This window comes from Oryctolagus cuniculus, chromosome 12, assembly GCF_051225735.1.
Source record: "Oryctolagus cuniculus isolate XC-2025 breed Fujian yellow rabbit chromosome 12, ASM5122573v1, whole genome shotgun sequence".
Lineage (NCBI taxonomy): Eukaryota > Metazoa > Chordata > Mammalia > Lagomorpha > Leporidae > Oryctolagus > Oryctolagus cuniculus.
In genome coordinates this window covers 67440252-67455107 of record NC_142878.1, presented here as the reverse complement: position 1 = coordinate 67455107, position 14856 = coordinate 67440252, and the positions used below count along the sequence as shown (strand labels likewise).

Sequence of the window (14856 nt, the reverse complement as noted above, 5' to 3'; positions counted from 1 at the left end):
CCCAGCCCCGGCCATTGCAGCCATCTGGGGAACCAACTAATGGATAGAAGATCTCTCTTTCTTTTTGTAACTCTGCCTTTCAAAATAAACAAAACAAAAAAAACAAAAAAAAAAAAAAAAAAAGGAAGAAAGAGAAAAAGAAAAGAAAACCAAAAACCAAAAACACCCCAAGCAAACCAGATTAAGATGCCCACATCCTATTTTGCCATTTCTGGGTTTCATTCCCAGCTATAGCACTCAGTTCCAATTTCCTGCCAATGTAAATCCTGCAAGGCAGCAGGTGAGAGCTCAAGTAGTTAGGGCCATGCCACTCACAAAGCTTCCAGCTGTGGCTGTTGTAGATGTCTGTGGACTGATTCAGTTTTGGTGTCTATCTGTCTGTGCTATTTCCTTTATCAGAGTCTGTCTCTTCAATAAAAGTAGGAGAAAAAAGTTGCCTCAGGTGTTCCACTGTAGTATTGAAAAGCCAAATAATATACGCCTTAACAAGGCATAAAACTAAAGTATAAACAAGTATGACAGAATCAAGAGGCTGCTCTAGTAATTTAACTGTTTTTCAGAACAAAATCCAATCTCCTTGGATACATACATACAGCATACATTAAAGTTACTAGACAAAAAAAGAGGCAAGGAATATGACCCAGAGTCAAGAACAAGTGCAGGCAGCAGGTACTTAGCCTTGCAGCTAAGATGCCCATGTCCCAAATCAGAGCAACTAGGTTCAATTCCCAGATCTGGCTCCTGAATCTAGCTTCATGTTGATAAAGACCCTGTGAGGCAGCAGGGATGACTCAACAAATTGGGTTCCTGCCACATGTGTTAAGACCTGGATTAGGCCGGCGCTGTGGCTCAATAGGCTAATCCTCCGCTTGCATCGCCGGTACACCAGGTTCTAGTCCCGGTCACTCCTCTTCCTGTCCAGCTCTCTGCTGTGGCCCGGGAGTGCAGTGGAGGATGACCCAAGTCCTTGGGCCCTACACCCGCATGGGAGACCAGGAAGAGGCACCTGGCTCCTGGCTTCGGATCAGCACGGTGCACCGGCCGCAGCGCACCAGCCGCAGTGGCCATTGTGGGGTGAACCAATGGCAAAGGAAGACCTTTCTCTCTGTCTCTCTCTCTCACTGTCCGTTCTGCCTGTCAAAAAAATAAAAGACCTGGATTGAATCCCAGGCTACTGGCTTTGGCCCCAACTGTCTTTCCCTCTCTCTCTCTCTCTTACTCTCTCCCTCCATCCCTCCCTCCCCTGCCTCATTCTTTCTACCTGTCCTGTTGTCTCTCTGACTCTGAAATAAACTACATAAAACTTTAGTGATCTGTGGGTCAATAACTAGTCTGAAATGCATGTAACTTAAGTCCCTTGAGAATAAAAAGAGATTAGAACAGGAAAAAAGTTTGAATAAAGGCTGAAAATTTCCCAAATTTGGTGAAGAACATCAACCTGCAAACTGAAGAATCTCAGTGAACCCTAAGTGCAATTAATACAAAGAAAACAACACAAAGGCACATCTTTGTCAAACTGATGAAAATTAAAGATACAATCTTAAGAAGCAGTTGAGGAAAAAAAAAATACACCAATACAAGAGAACAACAGAAAAATGGCTGACTTCACGTAGCAGGTTAAGCCGCTGTCCTGTCTGCAATGCCAGCAATACACATCAGTTTCCATTTGAGTCCTGGCTCCTCCACTTCCAGTCCAGCTCCCTGCTAATACACCTGGGAAAACAGGTGACCTATGTACTTGGGCCTCTGCCACCCACATGAGAGACTTGAACGGAGTTCTAAGCTCCTGACTTTGCGTTGGCTCAGATTTAGCCATTGTGACTAGTTGAGGAGTGAATCAGCACTTAGAAGATCTCTCTCTTTCTATCAGTGTAACTCTGCCTTTCAAATAAATAAATAAATCTTTAAAAATAAGAAGAAAGAAGAAGAAGGAGGAGGAGAAAGAAGGAAGAAGGAAGGAGGAAAAAGAACAAGGCCAGAAGACAGTGAAACTGCATCTTTAATGTACTGAAAAATGCATTACTCAGATTTGTCATCTAGCAAAAATAACCTTCAAAAATGAGGATAAAATAAAGATGCCATCAGGTGAATAAAAGTTGAAAGATTTTACTGTCAGGAAGACCTGGACTTCAAGAAATTCTGAAAGAGGTTCTCAAGTAGAAGGAAAATGATAAATCAAGATATAAATTTGAATCCATAGGAAGAAATGAAGAACATCAGATGTAGTAAATGTGTAGTAAATATAATCCTTTTATATTTTCTTAGAAGAGTATTTAAAGAAATATTATAATACTGAAAATCCTGGAGTTTCTAACATACAAAAATAAAATATATGAGTTTGACATCATTAGTATAAAGGAAAATATTGGAAGGTTGTAAGATTTTACATATAGTGGTATAATATTATTGTTAAATAGAGCATGAAAGAAGCGGGCATTAGGCTTAGCCAATAAAATGCCCATACCCCATATCGTAGCAACTGGATTCAAAGCTCAATTCAGGCTCCTGACTCCAGCTTCATGCTAATGCAGATACTGAGAGGCAACAGTGATAGCTCAAGTAACTGGATTCCTGCCACCTATATAGGAGGCATGGATTGAGTTCCTGGCTTCTGATTTTGGCCTGGCTATGTCCCAGTCATTGTTGGCATTTGGTGAGTGATCCAGCAGAAGGGAGAAAGTGCTCTTTCTCTACTTGTCTCTCTCTTCTACTCTGTCTCTCAAATTAATTTTTAAAAATACCATAATAAGGGGACGGTGCTGCGGCACAGCAGGTTAAAGCCCTGGCCTGAAGTGCTGGCATCCTATATGGGCGCTGATTTCAGTCCTGGCTGCTCCTCTTCCCATCCAGCTCTCTGTTATGGCCTGGGAAAACAGTAGAAGATGGCCCACGGGCTCCTGCACCCACATGAGCAACTGGGGGACTAGAACCCGGCATCCATATGGATGCCGGTGCCACAGGTGGAGAATTAACCAAGTGAGCCATGGCCCCAAATAAATAAAAATCTTTTTATTTATTTATTTATTTATTTATTATTTTTTTTTTGACAGGCAGAGTGGACAGTGAGAGAGACAGAGAGAAAGGTCTTCCTTTGCCGCTGGTTCACCCTCCAATGGCCGCCGCAGCCGGCGCGCTGCGGCCGGCGCACCGCGCTGATCCGATGGCAGGAGCCAGGAGCCAGGTGCTTTTCCTGGTCTCCCATGGGGTGCAGGGCCCAAGCACTTGGGCCATCCTCCACTGCACTCCCTGGCCACAGCAGAGGGCTGGCCTGGAAGAGGGGCAACCGGGACAGAATCCGGCCCCCCAACCGGGACTAGAACCCGGTGTGCCGGCGCCGCTAGGCGGAGGATTAGCCTAGTGAGCCGCGGCGCCGGCCATAAATAAAAATCTTAAAAAAAAAAAAAAAAAAGTCACTGGATTACTCCACTGCCTTGCAAACAAATTTTGCTCATTGTAACTCCATATTTTCAAATTCATGTCATTGTTTTCAATGACAGGTAGGAATATACACTAAGAAGACCTGGAAGAAACTCCTGGCTCCTGTCTTCGGATCGGCACAGGTCCAGCTGTTGCGGCCTCTGGGGAGTGAACCAGTGGATGGAAGACCTTTCTCTCTGTCTCTGCCTCTCTCTGTAACTCTATCTTACAAATAAATAAAATAAATCTTTAAAAAAAACACAATAATAAAAGAGACCATGATAAGTAAAGGATGCATATTATAATATCTAGACTAATTACTAAAATATAATACTTTAAAAGCATAGCTTAAAAAAAGAGTAAGAGAAACAGACAGCAACTAAACCCTCAGATCCACTGAGTAACAACCATCCTATTTTCCCTGGGTGTTAAATACTACTTCAAAACTTTATCTTTCTTCTTTTTTCTCAAGTGTATCTAATAATATCATAAAATGTGACAAGGAAATTTTTTCAGTTATAAACCAAATGTATCATTAGAAGTCTGTTTCTTTGGGATGGCCATTGTGGCACAGTAAGTTAAGTTGCCACCCTGTATATGTGAATATAGTGTCTCTATATTCCAGAAACCTGCAGTTTATCCTCAGTAAAACTTTGGAGACGGCTTTGAAAAAATAAATAAGGACAACGTAATAGAGATAAATCAGTCAGAAACTCACTGAGTCCAGAACTAGAATAAATGGAACAAAAATTCAGAAAAAAAAAAAATACATGGCCCCTTACTTCCAAAATTTCTTGACATTAACATGTTTAGTCAGTGGCTTTCATTCTTCAGCACAGAGCAAAATCATGAAAACAGCTTTTTAAAACACAGGTTGCTGGCTCCCTCACCCAAATTTCAAATTTAGTAGGTGTAAAGGATAAGAATTCTCATTTCTTTCTTTTTTTTTTTTTTTTTTTAAGATTTCTGGTTTTTAAATTTTTTATTTATTCTTTATTTATCTGAAAGGCAGAGAGACATAGACAGAGACTTCCCATCTGCTGGTTTATTTCCCAAATGCCAACAACAGCCAGAGCTGGGCCAATCCAAAGCCAGGAGCCAGAAGCCTGGAACTCAATCCAAATCTCATGTAGGTAGCAGAGATCCAACTACAGGGTGTGCATTAGCAGGAAGTTGGAATTAGAAGTAGAGCCAGAACTACAATCCAGAAACTCCAATATGGGATGTAGGCATTTTAAAAGCTGCCTCAAATGCCTGCCTCAGAATTCACACTTCTAGTAAACTCTCATGCAATACCAATACTGCTGGTCCAAAATCACATTTTAAGAGTCACTGGAGGGGCCGGCACCATGGCTCACTTGGTTAATCCTCCACCTGTGGTGCCGGCATCCCATATGGGTGCTGGTTCTAGTCCTAGTTGCTCCTATTCCAGTTCAGCTCTCTGCTGTGGCACAGGAAGGCAGTAGAGGATGGCCCAAGTGCTTGGGACCTGCACCCGCATTGGAGACCAGGAAGAAGCTCCTGCTCCTGGCTTTGGATCAGCGTAGCTCCAGCCATAGAGGCCATTTAGGGGGTGAACCAGCGAGCGGAAGATCTTTCTCTGTCTCTCTCTCTCTCTCACTGTCTAACTCAATTTGTCAAAAAAAAAAAAAAAAAAAAAAAGAGTCACTGGAGGGACCAGCACTGTGGCATACTGGGTAAAGCTGCTGCCTGCAGTGCTGGCATCCCATATGGGTGCTGGTTCAAGTCCCAGGTGATCCACTTCCCATCCAGCTTTCTGCTATGGCCTGGGAAAGCAGTAGAAGATGGCCCAAGTCCTTGGGCCCCTGCACCCATATAGGAGGCCTGGAAGAAGCAGCTCCTGGCTTTGGATTGGCTGAACACTAGCAGTTGGGGCCATTTGGGGAGTGAACCAGTGGAAGGAAGAGTTCTTTCTCTTTCTCCCTTTCAAATAAATACATAAAAATTTTTCTTTTTTTATTTGACAGATAGAGTTAGACAGTGAGAGAGAAAGAGAGAGAGAGAGACAAAGGTCTTCCTTCCGTTGGTTCACTCCCCAAATGGCTGCTATAGCCGGAACTATGCCGATCCGAAGCCAGGAGCAAAGTGCTTCCTCCTGGTCTCCCATGCGGGTGCAGGATCCAAGCACTTGGGCCATCCTCCACTGTACTCCTGGGCTACAGCAGAGAGCTGGACTGCAAGAGGAGCAACTGAGGGACTAGAACCCGGCGTCCATATGGGATGCCGGTGCCGCAGGTGGAGAATTAACCAAGTGAGCCATGGCCCCAAATAAATAAAAATCTTAAAAAAAAAGTCGTCACTGGATTACTCCACTGCCTTGCAAACAAATTTTGCTCATTGTAACTCCATATTTTCAAATTCATGTCATTGTTTTCAATGACAGGTAGGAATATACACTAAGAATTATAAACCCACAAGTTTATAGATATGAAATAATTGGAAAGACAACAAAACTATGCAAATGAAAGGACTAATATTTCATTCTCTAGGAATTCATAGACATTCAGAAATATCAGCCACATTCAACTAGCTATAATCACTGAAACTGATTTTTCCAACATAATAAACTAGAATTGGTAGAGAGTGAGATCTGGTCAAGAAACACAGACATGACAAGAAAAACAAGGAAGAGACATGAAGGAAAAAAATTAAAGAGATTAGGCTGGCAGCAAGTGAGATTTGGTCTTCAAGCAAAAATAGATAAGAAGAAGACACATTAATAAAGAAAGAGATATGCACTAAACAGAAGTGGCCATAGAAGAAAAAGAAAAAAATAGTGAATAAATCATCTAAAAGTGGGAAGAAATCACTGAAAGGACAGCCTACCCCTAAAACCTAAGTAACTCCTGGAGGGTAGTGATATGCTATATTAAAGTACAACACAGCTACCAGGAACATTACTACAAAAGAAACAAGACATATAACGTTAGTAAGCATAAACGACTCTATTTTAGTAAAACTGTTGTGATCAATAACTCCGAGTCATCAAAAAAAGGTTCACAGTTATTAACTCTGATCAAGACAAAACCAACAATTCTATCAATTTCAGCCAAAAGTTCTATAAAAATTGCATTGAAAAAGGTACCTGCAATTAATGGGTAGTATATTTAAGTAGAAATATCAACCATGCAGATCAGATATCTGGCTTGTCCAGGTGTTATTCAAAAAGAGAATGGGGTCATGTGAAAAATACTATAATAAACTTTAGTGGAATTCTCTAATATGAATGTATTATTTAAAAGTTTATTTATTTACTTGAAAGGCAGAGTTACAGAGAAGCAGAGGAAGAGAGAAAGAGGTCTTCCATCTGTTGGTTCACTCCCCAAATAGCCGCAACAGCTGCAGCAGAATCGATCCAAAGCCAGGAGCTTCTTCTAGGTCTCCCACGCAGGTGCAGGGGCCCAAGGACTTGGGCCATCTTCTACTGCTACCTAGGCCATAGCAGAGAGCTGGTTTGGAAGAGCTCAGCCAGGACTTGAACCAGCGTCCATATGGGATGCTGGCACTGAAGACGGCAGCTTTACTCGCTATGCCACAGCACCAGCTCCCTGTTTATTTTTTTTAAGACTGAAAAAAAGGAATGCTACAGTGAACTTTAAATTGGGTTTTTAGAAATTATTATTAAGCTGGAGTTTCTAATTTGAGCAGTGATAGATCCTCAGCTGGTACAGGATGCCGTCACTGCGGGCAGCTGCTTAACCTGCTTTATCACAGTGCCAGGCCCTGGTTATTTTATTTATTTATGTTTCTAAAGATTTATTTATTTATTTGAAAGCCAAGAGAGAAGGAGAGGCAGAGAGAGAGGTCTTCCAACCATTAGTTCACTCCCTAATTTGCTGCAACAGCCAGAGTTACGCCGATCTGAAGCCCGGAGCTTCCTCTGGGCCTTCCCACGTGGGTGCGGGGCCATCTTCTACTACTTTCCAGGCCATAGCAGAGAGCTGGATGGGAAGAGCAGCCAGAACATGAACTGGCCCATATGGGATGCTGGCACTGCAGGCAGCAGCTTTACCTGCTATGCCATAGCCCTGGCCCCTCTAATAAATTTTTTAAATGGCACATAGAATACATACATATGATACCATATGATGTTTTAATACATGTATATACTATATAAATGTTCAAATAATGATAAACATATCTATCTCCTCAAAATTTATCATTTCTTTTTGCTAAAAACAGGTTTTCTTCAACTTATCTGAAACATACAGTACCCTATCAATATCTATAATCACCCTACTATGCAACAGAACACCAGAACTTACTTCTACTCCAACTATAACTTAGCACCCATTGACCAACCTTTCCTCATCCTCTCTCTCCCATTCTCTAATAATTTTTACTTACCAGCAGGAAGATCATCAGCTTTTGCTAGGTCATTCTCTTCTATTCCAGGCATCCCTGCATCACCACCTCGTTTGATTTGTTCTGCCCATGTAACAAAAAAAAATCATTCTATATTTTTTTGTATATACTAAAGATGCTTTGAAGGAATTTAACAATCAATTACTATATCAATAGGCTATATTGACTGAACATCTTTATATCTTGCTTTGCATAACCCTGAAATAACTTATTCTGTTTTCTCATCTATCAAAGGCAAATTTGAAACAATATAGACACTTAATCATATCTGAAGTAAAATCAAACAATTTCTTTGACTGAAAATGTTCACTTTAAAATGGAAGAGTAAGTCAGTATCCTACTATCACAAAACAAAATAATAATAGTACCTTTCCCATGTGAAATATGATTACTTGAGGGATCTTCATTCTTTTCTGCAGCATTTTCAGCTACTTCTGGAATATTTTTAGGTACTACATGATCATTCACACTCAATTTTTCTCCATCATTTGCTTGAAACTTCTGAGCATCTTGCTGTTAGATAAAAATTTGGTCACAATATTTTTCAGTTCAATTGTTAAACCATTGATACAACTATTAATTAAAAGTTCTCTAACAGTTCATTCTTGAAAACATATACCATGGATTCAAATTCTGAACACTGAGAAGTATGGGATATATTGTTATTTTCTGTTTAGTTTTTATACTTGATATGAAGTCAAAGAATCTAACACTTTTAAAACATATCCAATTACAATATATGGCCTAAAACATTATATGGAGGTAATTCTCTTTGGTTATGCTAGGGGAGTGATATCACAGGACAGCCCATTGAGCACTGTCAGCTTCTATGGTAGCCTAGAGTTGAACATTGTCCTGGGTGCTACAGCAAGGTTGAATCAAGAAGTATGGCAGATAGGAGGAAGTTGTCCTTTAAGTGTGCCCTTGAAAGTGTGACAAATGTTATTTAGATGGTCAATAGTGCCCCTAAAAGTGTGACAGATGGCCACTGAGATTGTCAGGCTTCTTGCCAAGCACAAACAGCAAGGGTGAAAACCATGCAGACTCCTTCCCAGATGCTCTGCCCACCCAAGCACAGCAAGTAATGGCAGAACAACACTTAAGTCAGTGCTCCCTCTGTATCATCTTGGAAAATTGAATCTTCAGGTATATGGTAAGACCAAATTCAATTCTACGGGTGGAACTGGCTCAGTGAAAAATTGGGAGAGGCCAGGAGTCAAGTACACACTTGGATTGCCATATAAGTCCTTCTGATAATACTTAATATATATATATATAAATGCTTCATAAACTATAAAGTACTATGCAATGTAATTCTTAGTAATGCTATAAAAATTATTAAAAATATAGATGAAATCTAGAAAAACGGGAACGAAATATTAAGAATTTGTCACAAAAAAGAAGTCGCTCTGACAATAAGGTATAGGTATTCCAGGGTCCTGGCAGGTAAAATCAAGAACATCTGCACACTGTTTCATTGTTGATAAATTGCTTTTCTCTTCTTCTAGTAGAGGAAAATGAAGTTTTGAGAGAAACAAAACAAAATGAAACCAAGGATTTACAAAGTTAAGCAGCTTGTCCACAGTCACAAAGCTAGAGAATGTGGCAAAGGGATTCAAACTACAGTGTTTCTGACCCCAAATCCCACAGTTTCTAGCAACTTGGTAAGCAATAACCAATCCTAAGAGCTTAATTATTGACAATTAAAATGTTAAAATGAAGTCTTTGAACATGCCAGTATGAAAGCTGAGGATGAGAAATCCATGAGGCACACCTGAGCAGCCACTCTGCATCTCTATTTCCACTACAGTACCATATCATAAGGTTATTTCCACAGTATTCTACTGCTTTACAGATGTGGTTAAAACAAACCATCTTAAATAAAAATTAAAAGTCAGCAAGTTAAAAAATACTTTAGCATTGAAGAGAGTAAACAAAGATGTTCCTTTAATGCATTATTCATGACAATACCTTTATGTGAATGGACAATATTAAATATTTTTAACAAAAAAAAGCGGCTTTCTAGATGTAATATTTGTGATCTGCTGAGAGAACTAATTGTTTTTCAAATAATCTTGTTTTTTAAAATGTTTTATTTATTTATTTAAAAGTCAAAAGTTACACAGAGAGGAAGAGGGAGAGGGAGAGAGAAAGGTCTTCCATCTGCTGGTTCACTCCACAGAAGGCCCAAACTGCCTGGGCTGAGCCAGGCCAAGGCCAGGAGCTTCATCTGGGTCTCCCACATGGGTGGCAGGGACCCAGTGGGCCATCTTCCACTGTTTTTCCTAGGCCATTAGGAAGGAAATGGATTGCAAATGGAGCAGCTGGGACATGACCGGCACCTTTACCAGCTCCACCACAACGCTGACCCCCTAACTAATCTTTTTATTCTGAAATAATTTTAGATGCACATAAAATTAATTGCCTCTCACTCACTTTCCTCTAGTGTTAACATCTTACATTATAATGGTATATTTGCACAACTAAGAAACCAATATTAAATATTAGCATATCATTATTAACTAGACTCAAGATTTTATTTAGATTTCACCAGTTTTTCCACTAAGTCCTTTTTTCTGTTCCAGGATCCAATTCAGGATACTACATTGCATTTAAGTCCTCAGGTCTCCTTAGTCTCCTCTGGTCTGTAACAGTTTCTCTGCCCTTGTAGCATGAAAACAGTAAACAATTTTATTTATGGACACTAAAATACAAATCTTATAATTTTTCCATGTCATAAAATATTATTCTTTTGTTTTCAATAATTAAAATGTAAAAATCAATTTCAGCACATGAACAGCATGAAAACAGACTGCAAGCTGGATCTGGCCTGTGGGCTACAGTTTGCTGAACCCTTTTCACAGAGTAATTTCTAAGATAGATACATGCCTGATGGGTTAATTAATTAATTAACAAACATACACATAGATAACTGAATCTTTGGATATAATTTATCTTCCTTTCACAAAGCTACCACTAGATTTGTCTCTATGAAAAAAATATTCAAATTCCACAGAATTTTGTTATCACAGCTGAAGAACAGGGAATTAGGGATGAGGAACAGAATTAGGCAGCTGCTCTGGAGGGCAAGGGCTAGTGTGCCACCCCAAAAGGACAAGTTGTTTATGCACCTCTGTCTCTGCCATGCAGCATAAGGGCAAGGAAAAGTTGGAGAGGTATTAGTTAACCAATAATAGTTAAATAGTCCAGTACAGAAGATTAGAAAGAGAGAAATACATTTGCCTGAGGAAAAAGGAAAGTTCTCTCTATCTTTCTTGGAACAGACTTACCCAATTATGTAAACACTAGGCTTGTACTGATATAACAGCCTAACAAACCTCCCTTTCTCTTCCTTTTCCATTCTCCTATGCTCTTCTAAACCCTTCAGTGTCTCAACAATACATTCTGTCTGTCCTCAATGTGCTTCTTCTATGGTAGCTCATTAAGACCTACCTTCATCTACCAATCCATCCCAATGTCTCTTCAAAGTATACTGCAGACATGCTGTAGCTATTTTGATTTACAGATCCAAAAAATGAAACAAGAGGGAAAAATGGTACCCTCAATACACTGCTATAAAAGCACAAAAAAGCTACACAACAAAAACAAGAACAAAAACATAAACTCCTTAACTTGTAGTCCTTTAGGTGAAATGCTATCAAAGCGTGAAACAAGTACCTTTCATTATTCAGTTTCTTTACTTTAAATCACAAGACTTTTCACAGTCAGGTGAGATTATAGGGTATAAAAAATTAATCATATCCTTAATAAATAGCAATCTTCATACAAATCCCCTCTATTTCTAAAACAACATCCATAATGTTAGCTTAAAATGGATAAATAAATAAAACAATTTGTCATCCTAAAAAGTATGAATCAAAGATGGTTATTTAGTGTTTCATTCTGTGTTTTAAGAAGGACTATCAAAATAACAGATTGATAATAAAGGAAAATCTTTCTCAACTTCTTTCTCAACACATAAAATAGGAAATAATTGATTTTTAGTAAAATGTTACCTACTTTACATTCTGAGAAATAAACAAAAATTGCTTTTTAAAGTCAGATAAAGGATACTTTAGTCAAAAATTAGATTTAAGAGTTGAGATTATATTTTTATAACTGTCTAATTTACTCAGCAATAAAGCTACTATAAATCACTTTTGGAATTAGACCAGAATGCTTAAAATATTTATGACAAAAATACAATTTTAACTTCTAAATTATATGATTTATAACAAAAACAGATTTCAATTTAAGTATATATATTTAAATTTACCTTTTGTTCTTGCAAAAACTGGTCTGCTAATTTTTTAATATTTTCTTCATGTTGTGCTCTTAATTCCTTGATCTGCTGTCCACACTGAAAGCTAAATTACAAAGGCATTCTTTTACATTTTATTATTTTGAATTGCATTCTCAAAGTCGTGTAGAAGTTGACAAACATATTTAGAAAAATAAAACATTCAGTACGCATAGCAGAATGAGTGGACAGGGAAGAGAATTGCATTCTCAAAGTCGTGTAAAAGTTGACAAACATATTTAGAAAAATAAAACATTCAGTATGCACAGCAGAATGAGTGGATAAGGGAAGACAATAAGTAGACAAATACCTCAGTCAAAACTCTAAAACTATACTATTTTTTTTCTTTTTTGACAGGCAGAGTGGACAGTGAGAGAGAGAGACAGAGAGAAAGGTCTTCTTTTTGCCGTTGGTTCACCCTCCAATAGCCGCCGCGGTTGGCGCACTGCAGCCGGCGCACCGCGCTGATCTGATGGCAGGAGCCAGGTACTTATCCTGGTCTCCCATGGGGTGCAGGGCCCAAGTACTTGGGCCATCCTCCACTGCACTCCCTGGCCACAGCAGAGAGCTGGCCTGGAAGAGGGGCAACCGGGACAGAATCCGGTGCCCCGACCGGGACTAGAACCCGGTGTGCCGGCACTGCAAGGCGGAGGATTAGCCTAGTGAGCCGCGGCGCCAGCCAAAAATATACTTTTAATAGGGCTTAAAGAATACTGATAAGGTTAACTGAGGAAACAGAAATTAGAAAGATGAAAACAATTATTTTTTCTATAATTTTATAAATTGTATCTTAGAAACAAGTGTCAAAGCCAATGTCAATGACAGAAGAGAAAAATACTAAAGAAAAGAAAACGCAAGACTAATTTATAGAAATAAATGAGAAAAGCTACAATTATGAGAGTTAACAAGGAATGGTGACAGATGAATTGTCCAATAGTTAGTACTTTGAACACTATAATAAAAACCTAAAACACAGAAAAACAGAAATGAAAGAAACTACTACAGAATACAGAAGAAAATGAAAAGGAGTAAAACATAAGGATGGCGACTTTCCACTGGACAAACAGTCAAAGGATACAAATAGGTCATCAAAACAGAAAGAAACATTTTGTTAATAAATACACAGAAAAATGTTAACTTTCACTATTAGAAGATGGAAATTAAGCTTTCTATACATATCCCAGAGTACTTCATAAAGTTTAGGGTGGGGCAGGCATTTAACCTAGCCATTAGGAGTTGGTGAAGATGCCCATATCTCATATCAGAGTACCTGGATTCCACACTCAGCTCCAGTTCCTGACTGGAATAAGCCCAGCTTTAGCTATTTAGGCATCTGAAGAGTTAACCAGAGGATGGAAGTACTCGTTGTCTTTATCTCTGAAATAAATAACTAATTTTTTTTTAAATTTACGACTGGAATAGTCTCAATAGTGAGAAAAGAAAAACTCCTGCAAGGGTCTGATATTTGGGAGAAACTAAAGTTTTTGGTACACTAATAGTTGGAATAATATATCAATTCCAAATATTTTATTTGTTTTCTGATATATGTGGTTTTAAAAATTTCATTTACAGTCATACTTTTAAATATTTAAAATTTTTATAACACCAAAAATTAGAAAAGGATAAACAGTGCTTTAAAATACAGAAAATCCTGATTTTTGGTGTGTAGAGCTAATAAACATTATTTACCATAAAAGTGACTAAAGATATAATAGAGATTTTTAAAGTCATTGCTAGAAAGCCCGCTAAGAGGTCCCTGACCTCATCACTGAGTACAGAGGTCTGAGCAAGAGGGCTGAAATGCAGAGCAGGGGAAGCAGCACTCTTATCCCACTGTTCTAGGGACTTCAATGTTGGCTTCATCTTCTGGGTGCCTCTGATACATCCAATTAGATAAAATTCAGAGCTTGTAATATTTTCTATCTCACAATAAACTCTACAAAACCAAATGAACAAAGTCAACATGCCCTGTAAGAGATGGTTTTAATGGTGTTTAACATATCAAAACACCATGAAAGAACATGGGTTTCAAAGAGCCATCAAAAGATGATAGAAAAGGAATTTAAAAGACCCAAGAAAATGAAAAAACAGAAGCTGTAAAGGAAGAATTTAAATCCAAAGGCTGAACAAACATATCAGATTCATAAATACTTGTTGCATGTAGCAACTTACCTCTCATATTCTAACCTCTTCACAAGGTAAGTATTATTCTTCCGATAGTCCTGAAGCTGGTCTTCTTGTCGAAGAAACTCCTGACGAAGCTCAGCAAGTTGCTCTATCCACACAAGAACCATAGAAATCAAGCTTACTCACTGTAATGCTTCCCACTGAGAAGCCGTGGGGTGTTTTCTTAATTACACACACTTCGTAATTTGTTTACTCATTTTCTCAGGAAGTTAAATTATATAATACCATATTTAATTGCCTTTTATAACACATACGTGGTTGATAAAATTTATTTTTAAAACAAGATAGCTTCAGTGACTTCCACATCAACCTTTTTTTTTAATTACTCATCTGTTCACATTTATAGGCATATACTAAACTGTGAGGACAGCATAAGAAAACTTATCTATTTCTTCAAAACTACTAGCCTTACAGAGGTAGAAAAATAATCCTGTTTTTTAGATATGCTTACTTGGCTCACTCAAGGTTTCTTTAAGTTCCATTTGACTACCAACTTAAATGCTAATCACTTCAGACCCCATTTCTTAGTATCTAATGATGCTAGTTCCAGATCCCAAAAGTCCATT

At 38.6% G+C, this 14856-nt stretch overlaps 1 protein-coding gene across 2 annotated transcripts in view; it reads right to left on the bottom strand.

Moving 5' to 3' along the window:
• Positions 1-14856, bottom strand: part of GOLM2 (golgi membrane protein 2) — a 116040-nt gene that overhangs the window by 51351 nt on the left and 49833 nt on the right. For both annotated transcript variants that reach the window (XM_002717928.6, XM_002717930.6), the window contains exons 3-6: positions 14276-14378; positions 12080-12170; positions 8172-8316; positions 7786-7866 (exon numbers count right to left, since the gene is read on the bottom strand). In XM_002717928.6, coding sequence (XP_002717974.3) covers positions 7786-7866; positions 8172-8316; positions 12080-12170; positions 14276-14378 — 420 coding nt within the window. The remainder of the gene's footprint in view (positions 1-7785; positions 7867-8171; positions 8317-12079; positions 12171-14275; positions 14379-14856) is intronic.